Here is a 9,879-nt window from a genome sequence, read left to right on the forward strand (position 1 = left end):
GATTATGCTGTATGCTGTATTGACACATTCTGTCCATGACTAATGCCAACTTTCAAAGCCGTAGCACCATCCCTTCAAAAGTTATTGGAGTTGAAAGTGAAGAGTGAGTAAAGGTTTTTTTTTAAGAAATGAAACGGGACCTCTCAGACTTACCTAATTACACGATCATTTAAAAAAAGTGTTCTAGAAAACTGTTAAAAACACAATTTAAATTTGCTTTATGATCCCAAAATAATAAATGATGTAAGAGAAAAATTGCTCTTTCAGAAAATAGAAAAAACAAACAAACAAACAATCAAGACTCGCGTAAAATCCGGGTGTGCGACTTTTTGTTGTTTTTGTGATGCACGGTCACAATGAGTAAAATCAAGGAGTACTCAGTACTTTATACCTTGAATATGACCTTCCTTGTGTTTTATGAATGACGTGAATAAAGCATCATGTAACTTCGTTTAGCAAGTCTTAGCAAATTTAGGTGAAATGTGATCGTGGGAATCTGCCAAAAAAAAAAAAAAACCACAAGCAACAACAACTTATGTAATTTTGAGACTTTCCTGTGATCAGCAGGCAAAATCGGTATCGATGTTGCTGACTTTTTAATTCAAAATCAATAACGTATAATGATGATTACCGTAAGCGGTAGTCATGACAACGAAATGAATCTTTGCACACGCAGTTTAGTTATAACCTTGTTTATTCATTTCAAAAAATCGATTTCTCTAGGCATATATGTACATCATCTATTATATTTTCCTGCCGCAGGAGTAGGCATAGTAATGATTCATATACTTTTGGTTTTATTCAAGATCTATATCATATTGTAACCTGCTTCTCCGGTAATGCAGCTTCTGTTTAATGACATGGTGCTCGTTACATGCTTGACTCTGAGTTAAAACTAATCTTAGTTTCTTTCGTAATTCCGCTTCTTATGGATAACACTATATCAATCATATCATGATTTGTTGTGTTACGTGTGGTGGGAATGCGCGCTATATACAAGCACTGCTTTTTAGAATTAATGCCAATTTCCAGAATTTCTGTATACTCAAAATATTATGTAAACTTTTTTTTTAAGCATGCATTGTACTGTAATTAATGTATTCAATTTCTGTAAAAATTGTATGTTTGTGTTGGGAATAAAAAGAGGAACTGAATTAAATTGATAAAAAAACCCCTCTGGAATTAATATCGCAACGTGTTTGTACACCGCTGCGATTGGTTCTTAGGCATTCTAAACAATGTGGTATTGCTTCGAATAAGTGATTCCTAGTACTAAACATTCAAATTGTTATTTTTTTCTTTCAATCTGGAGATTTTCAGTTAAGAGGTAAACTTCAGGCCACCAATACCTGTGGTAGTGGTATAATCTCATAATTTTACATCACAGAAAATATCATCAGTATTTCTAAATAAAGAATACGAGTACGTAATGTCAGTTTTGCTGTATATCTATGAGCTACCTTTCTCCGTTGTTTCATTACAATGTCACATCAATCCAGCTTGACAAGATTTGGCATATCTTGATGGAAAGCTTAGACTAATATGTACGTATGATGACAGAATCTTCGAATATAAAATTACTCTTGTGATGTCACTATTGCTTCATTTCTGCATTAAAATTCTCCAAATTTGAGATCTTCACACACTCACACACACACACACGCACAGAAGAATATCAATACTTTGGCTTGTTGTATTATTTCGTTTTTATACTGGATCAATATTAATTGATCTTTAGAAGACAGAGATAACTTAGAAAACTATCAAAAACCAATTAGAGCATACGGTTCCAATGCAGACATGTTGAAAACAAATACTATAATACAATGTATACCTGTATCATCATAAGTTTCTCGCGATGTTCTTGACTGTATAGTAAGAGACGGTAAATGCCTGATTATAGTCATCTTGATTATCGAACACATCTCTTGATAAGTTCAGCTTGATGTTTCATCTCAAGCCCAGGCAACGTACACGTCATGTAATTTTTCCATAACAAGATAACAATCACAATCGTTCCTAATATCCTCCAGATGGTTATATTTTGTGATGGTATCTAGTCACAGTACAGAGGTGTATACCACTTGAGCTGGTAGCGAGGGAACGGGAAGGATGTTGTGTGTAAACGGAGCGTGCCTTGCGTCTTCGATGACTCCTTGTTGACGATCTCAGAACTGAGGTCTTTTAGAAGGTCCAGGAATCCACCTCGACGGGCCATTAGGATGTCGGTGACGGTCCCTCTGCGCCCGATGACGTCGACGTACGATTCGGCCATGTTGGCCCTGGTGCGAATCTCCTCCAACGATTTGATGAGCTCGTTCGTCGCCCTGGTCGACTCGCTCTCAATCTTCGACACCTTGGCCAACATGGACACCCGCTTGTCCTCGAGTTGCTGGAGGAGCTCGGCGCGCGCGACGTCGACGTCCTCGCTGATCTGCTTTCGAAGCTCTTCGGCCTTGTCGGCGATGGACTTCTTGTGCTCGAGGTGTGACACGAGGATCTTGTCGAACCTCGCCGGGGTGAACTTGCTGACGAGAGTCTGCGCCTCGTTGAGGAAAGGTCGAAGGCCTTCCTTGATGTCCACACAGGGATGCATGTGATGAGTCTCCGACGAAACGCATTCCGTGCAGATAGCCGTCTGGCAAATTGTACAGAGCTTTGTCGTGATCGTGCTCGGGTGCGCATTGCAGTTTGGGTAGGCACGGTCGATGTCGACATCAATTACGTTTTTGCCATTCTTGATGTCAGTCGTCGAAACGATGGAATGGTTGCGGGTTACGGAAAGAGTCTTGTGTGCGGTGACGCAAGTTGCGCAGATAAACTGTTTGCAATCAACGCAGTACGATGATACTTTGCATTTGTTTTCCTGACACGACTCGCATCGGAGAGTTTGACACAACTCGGCTTTCTCACGAAGTTTGTCTGTAAAGTCGACGCTACCTTGCTTCATCTCTGCAAAGATATTTGGGAAAAGATACTGTCGGGAATCCTGCAATTCGGCCTTTCCCTTACCTTTGCAGATTGGGCATGAGGGTAACTTAAGTCCGTTTATTTCCTCCTGATCGGGGTCCAGGGCGAATAGGTTGGCAGCGACACGAAAGACCCCCTGCGCAACGCTGATAGCACTGTTCCCGATGCCGCTAAATGTCTCAGATTTGGGTCTACCGGGCTCCCTCTTTTGTTGCTTCAAGCACTTCTCGCAGAAAGTGTGAAAACACTTCAAAAACTGACCATTTTGTAGCTTTCCGTCGCATATGCCGCATGTTAGGTTATCTCCCAACCCACTTTCACTGCTCTTTGAAAGCGCCATTTTGAACGGAGTGAATCTCCACAGTGCGTCGGGTATATGACAACAAATTTGATGATGTGTCTAACAGAGCGAACACAATGTGTCATTCCCTAACATCGATCTAGGGCTCTTAGGAGGCAGCCGCAGGGATGACGTCATCACGAACGGAACCCCTGTCCCCGGAACTTGACTTCCACGCTTTGTTTGTGACAGTAATTTTGCAACTCGCCACATCCTCTCTGCAGCATCGAACCATTCTACAAGCTGTGTCATGTTAACCCTTTCCTTTAGACACTTGCAAAGTTAACATTTACTTTCAGTAGGCTAAGGGTTAATCACGTCCCTGATTTAGCGTGATGATAACCAGAAATTTGCGTAGACAAGCAGGTATTGTTTAACCAAGGAAGTGTTAGAGAAGGAGAAGAAACAAGACCCTCTCCCTTGTATCCATGCTCTCTGTCGCTTGCAAGTTACGTGCTCTATCACACGTGTCAACAAATTGCTTTAAGGCAGCTTTCTCTTATGAGTGCGCGCATCATTATGAGTATGCATCATTCCTCAATCACACTCAACTGGACGAGCAGTAAAGAACGTGACATGCTTTAATAGCTGTAGGCCTAAGTAAACATTCACAAACACACATTAATAGCTAATTACTTAATCCGAAAGATTACACATTCATGCACTAAACCTGGCCAACAAAAGTTGTAAAATTATGCACATTTATAACAACTGTTTCATGTGCGCTATATAGTGAAATGTAACTTTTTATGCGACATCCCCTTTTCAGTCCTGGGGTTATTGATAATAAGAAGACTTGAAGAAAAATGAAAAAGATTTGCTCTAAACATGTCACCAAAAAGTTCCGTACGGATATAGACTTCAACATTTCCTGTGAAATACAGCTTAAAATTGTTATAATCAAGACCACTTCTTTTGGTCTCCATATCAAAATGCTAAGGAAGAACAGCATTGAACGTGGAACATCAAAGCCAGTGGAATTCTAAGCATTCAATTGCCATGTTTTTACATAATTATGAATTTGCACAAATTGGATAGAAATTCCACTCCGGCTCTATAAAAACCTCCCTGGTTTAGCGAAGCAATTTGTCCTTGTATATTCTGTAAAGAATAGCATGGCGTACATTTATATGAGCGTGAATTAAATGTAAACTAGATGAATAGATAGATGATCTTAACACCAGTGTCGTGCGTCGTGCCCTTGGCCTGACAATATTACTTAACCAGTAATTGTGACCCTGCACCTCAAAACAAACAAATGTTGTGTTGTTGTGTTGTTGTATGCATTTGGCATGTGTATTAAGAGACTTGTCTATATATTGCGTCTCGATAAATTTGAACTATACACAGTGATGTATGGTTTTATATACAATGTATAGAACATGTTCTGTTACGGCACGTTTGACGTTATTCTGGGCTTATATAGACCATTTTCTCAGAGAATATGTATATAACTGACAATGTGGAACAACTGAGCTTTATACATTGAAGCGGAACTGAAGAAAATTGTAACATATTGATGTGTTATTTTCTTGGCCCGGAACGTTTATGCCATGTATCAAATATGAGTTTGTATGATATACTGTAAATTTGGAAGGTTCAAGAGTTTCAGCTCTTGGCAGATTTCATATAAACAGTTCAATTTTGTAGTGTTTCAACGTTTGTATATTTGACTGGAAAAGCGGGGAACGCACGCTTTCCTGAAATATATTTTTGTAATATCTGCTGTTAATCCGCTATTATATGGAATTGCTGTAAAGTGTGATGATTTGACATGAAGAGCGGGGAATTTTTTGTTATGTATTATTATGTACGATGTTATGAAAATTATGATGTAATTGGGATTATATAACCCATGGTTGTGTTATATAATCGCGGGGAAGTTTGTGGTAAATGGAAATATGCGGTCTGTTATTGTTGCGTCAGTGCGTTGATGCGCGTTGTGACCATGCCAATGACGCAGCTTGCGTGTGATTGGCATCGTTGGCATGGGCACAACGCAACTTTTATTTTCATGAGATAAGATGACGCAGATTTAATTGATTCTTGACTTTGACTCTGACTCGTGAGACAAATGGACGTGGACATAGTCTCTGCGAACTCTTTGATGTCGAATAATCAAAAGTTCGACTATATTTGTTATTCTGTATAGAGTCTAGACGCATTACGACATGTAGCTGAAGATAATGCGGATGATACGGAGTTTATACATGTATCGGCAGACTGAGACTATTTGATTTGTTCAGTAAAATCTATGCAACGTCAACTGGAGACTGTCAGTGTCATCATTAACCCGGCTTACAACACAAAAAGTCGCCAGACATGAATTTTTAGTTAAGACCATATCCTGAAAGAGCAGACTTTAAGCTTTAAAATGATGTATAACTCAAATCAATTGGACTCTCCTAACCTATCTAAATATTGGAAAGAAAGCACAAACTCAGGAAAAGTGTGAACTGAGGAAAGAGGCTCTGAAGTACAGTGTCTATTCAAGCGCTTAATCTTTAGCAAACCGTGCTAGCTGTGCGATGAATGGGACAAAAACAGGAAGTAAACCACCAGAGTAACAACAATGAAGGGATTATCAGATTAAACTGAAATTAAGAATGCCTCATTAACACATTCTGTCCATAATTAATGCCAACTTTCAAAGCAGTAGCACTATCCTTTCAAAAGTTATTAGAGTTGAAAGTGAAGAGTGTGGACAAGGTTTTTCAGAAATGAAAAAGGGATTCTAAAGACACACCTAATCAAACTATTCTACCAAAAATGTTCGAGATAAACTGCTAAGAAACACACTTTCCTGCCCGTTTTATGATATCAAATTTTGGCATAATGTAAAAGAAGACCCGCTCTTTCAGAAAATATGAAAAAGTCAGGTTCGGCAAGGTTGACCCATTTCACTTATTTTCAGTCCTCACGCAAAATCAGTGTGTGCGACTTTATGTTCGTTTTGAGGTGCACGGTCACAATTATAATTATCTATCACAGCATTTTCGGATTGTAAAACCAAACATATAAATGAATGTTGGCTATAATTTGACTGTATTCCAATATTTCACCTCTTTCGAAGCAGAGACTAACAAAAAAACAAAACAAAAAAAAACAAAAAACAAAACAAAGCTCCACAATAATATTGTGCAAAATGATTTCTGAATAACATTCAGATGTTGCCAGATTAGTATAATTTCATGCACAAAATTCATGAAAAACGAACATCATTACATCATAAACGCTAAAATCTTAGATACAATTCAGAATTATTAATCTTCAGCAGAGTAAACGAAGTGCTAGCCATGAGGGCAAGTGCCGTATTATTCGAAGAAAAAGTCGGCGGAGCAATGATGTTGGCGAAGCAATTTTCAGTGGAGCAAATGGTGCATTTTCAGAGCAAATTTGGGCAGAGCAACTTATTGTCGGCGGAGCAAATGTCGGCGGAACAGTATTGCCGGTAGAGCAAATGTATTTTCGGAGCAAATATGGACGGAGCAAATTTGGGCGGAGCAATGTCTGCGGAAGAGATGTCGACAGAGCATATATCGGCGGAGCAAATGCCCGGGAGCATTTGTCGCGGAGCATTTGTCGCAATTTTCGGAGCTTCGAGGCCCTATTGGCGGGGCCCTTCGAGGCCCTATTGGCGGGGCCCTTCGAGGCCCTATTTGTCCTAGAGCATAACGTCATCATGTTGGTCATGGAACCGTTTGTAATAGATTTGAGTTTGGAGCTACATGGAGTTTGCTGTATAGTTTCTTATCAGCGGGTATTAGCTTGAAAGCTTTGCGACGTGGTTAGACTGAGGCTCACATCGCATGACGCAAACCAACTATTAGGCTCCGTATGATACAAAAGAAAAATCGTAGTCTGAACGTTGTAGCGCAGTAATAAGAAAATTGTTTGATCAACATTAGTCACTTGAGCTTGCATCAACATATCTCAATATTATCCGCAAGTCTACGTTCATGAATTCATATCATAGTCACAAATGTGCGTTTAATGAAATTGTTGAAATTGTAGAAACTATAGCTACAATGAGTATCGTATTTGTTTAGATAATGTTTGATTACGATGCTAAAAAAAAACCGGTAAATGATGCCATGCAGAGAATAAATCAAATCAAATCAAATCATAAGTTTTGTTTTGATTTCATTCTGAATAATGAGTTAAAGGTGGTGTGTTCTACTCGTTAAATGAACTAGGCCTATATATTTTACAGTACTGTGTAGTGTACTGAACATGATATTTTTACAGATCAACATTATCACAGGACAACGCACACCTCACTGCATGGTGCACCTTTAGCAACTATACTACACTGTATTCACTTATAATGAATCGAGATGTATAAGAGTTGTATTCTAGCTAAGATATAGTCATTTATGGGGTAAGTTTATCTTGGGCCATCTTCCTAGTTAAGCTCTGCTAATGAAGATGGTTCCCATGCAGTTCCAATTTCATCCACTATTAGATAATGGTGATGATGATGTCGTTGTTGTTGATGACAATGATACAAAGATGATTAAAGTGATAATATTAATAATAATAGTTTTGGTTATAATTGATAAAAATGATGATTATTCATTCGTTATACTAATTTGTTATTCATTTATTCATTGTCCGAATGGAGATGAATGAGAAGATATAGGCCTATCACTGACCACAACAAACAAGCAACTGAGAGGGGTTTTGTTTATTTTGTGAGAGGCAGTGTATTTTGTGGGTGTGTTGTGTGTGTCTGTGTGTGATGGGAGGAACTAAAATTGATAATCACTTTACATTCATGATAATATGATATATCGGCAAACGGAACAACAAAAATACACACAAAAAAATGTGGCAGGCGAAAATAATGTCTCTATCAACAAAAAAGATCAGAGAAGAGAACTGGACTAAAACAGAGATGGATAATACAAGAGCGGATAAACAGATGGAAACAATAGTCAAATACACGGACAACGGACTGGTTATCCGAGTCTACACAGCACCGAATCAACCTCTGTCAAAGTCTGATGAGCTTTGATATGATCTCTATGGTAACACTGGAAGGGGTAAAGGTGATAGATGGATGGCTTCTGCTTTTTGAATATTATTCTTTGCTTTTTATCTGTTTGCTCAAAGATCATCCGCTGCAAATTGGATGGACGTATTAGGAAGTTAAATAGTAAGCGCCATCGAGAAGGCGAAACCGTGTTTAATCTACAGTATTTCGCTTCCCTGCCTCCTCGGACACGATCAGTTGAGAAGACGAGGTCTCAGTTCTCCCTTTCCTGTTTTCTCTGACCCGAGCAGTCGAGAAGACGAGGTCTCGGTTCTCGTTTTCCTGCCTTCTCTGACACGAGCAGTCGAGAAGACGAGGTCTCGGTTCTCGTTTTCCTGCTTTCTAGGACTCCTGCATTCGAGAAGACGAGGTCTTGGTTCTCGTGTTCCTGCCTCCACGGACCCGAGCATTCGAGAAGACGAGGTCTCAGTTCTCGCTTCGGACCCGAGCAGTCGAGAAGACGAGGTCTCGGTTCACGTTTTCCTGCCTTCTCGGACCCGAGCAGTCGAGAAGACGAGGCCTCGGTTCTCGCTTCGGACCCGAGCAGTCGAGAAGACGAGGTCTCGGTTCTCGCTTTCCTGCTTTCTAGGACCCCTGCATTCGAGAAGACGAGGTCTTGGTTCTGGTTTTCCTGTCTTCTCGGACCCGAGCAGTCGAGAAGACGAGGTCTCAGTTCTCGCTTTTCAGCCTTCTCGGACCCGAGCAGTCGAGACGATGAAGTCTCAGTTTTCACTTCGGACTTGAGCAGTCGAAAAGACGAGGTCTCGGTTCTCGCTTCGGACCCGAGCAGTTGAGAAGACGAGGTCTCCATTTTCGCTTTCATGCCTTCTCGGATCTGAGCAGTCGAGAAGACGAAGGTTGCTTTCCTGCCTTCGCTGACCCGAGTAGTCGAGAAGACGAGGTCTTGGCTCTCGCTTTCCTGCTTTCTCGGACCAGAGCAGTCGAGAAGACGAGGTCTAAGTTCTCGCTTCGTACCCGAGCATTCGAAAAGACGAGGTCTCGGTTCTCGTTTTCCTGCCTTCTCGGACCCGAGCAGTCGAGAAGACGAGGCCTCGGTTCTCGCTTCGGACCCGACATGCCCGAGCAGTCGAGAAGACGAGGTCTCGGTTCTCGTTTTCCTGCCTTCTCGGACCCGAGCAGTCGAGAAGACGAGGTCTCGGTTCTCGTTTTCCTGCTTTCTAGGACCCGAGCAGTCGAGAAGACGAGGTCTTGGTTCTCGTTTTCCTGCCTTCTCGGACCCGAGCAGTCGAGAAGACGAGGCCTTGGTTCTCACTTCGGACCCGAGCAGTTGAGAAGATGAAGTCTCGGTTCTCGTTTTCCTGCCTTCTAGGACCCGAGCAGACGAGAAGACGAAGTCTCGGTTCTCGCTTCGGACCCGAGCAATTGAGAAGATGAAGTCTCGGTTCACGCCTTCTCACCTTCGAGAAAGGTAGCGAGAGCGAAGAACTGCCTCGCCTTCTCGGTGGCAACCCTCCGCCGAGTGTCAAAGTCTAAAATTGTTTCTCCCAAGTTAACAATAAGGGCTAATCGAGTT

At 41.0% G+C, this 9,879-nt stretch overlaps 1 protein-coding gene across 1 annotated transcript; it reads right to left on the minus strand.

The window, feature by feature from the left end:
* Positions 1-676: 676 nt before the first annotated feature.
* On the minus strand, positions 677-3,310 carry LOC140236899 (E3 ubiquitin-protein ligase TRIM71-like). Its single transcript, XM_072316834.1, has one exon. It carries the CDS (start codon positions 3,308-3,310, stop codon positions 2,057-2,059), a length of 1,254 nt encoding a protein of 417 aa, XP_072172935.1. The 3' UTR covers positions 677-2,056.
* Positions 3,311-9,879: the final 6,569 nt, after the last annotated feature.

Source organism: Diadema setosum, chromosome 13, assembly GCF_964275005.1.
Source record: "Diadema setosum chromosome 13, eeDiaSeto1, whole genome shotgun sequence".
In the NCBI taxonomy this organism is placed as follows: Eukaryota; Metazoa; Echinodermata; class Echinoidea; order Diadematoida; family Diadematidae; genus Diadema; species Diadema setosum.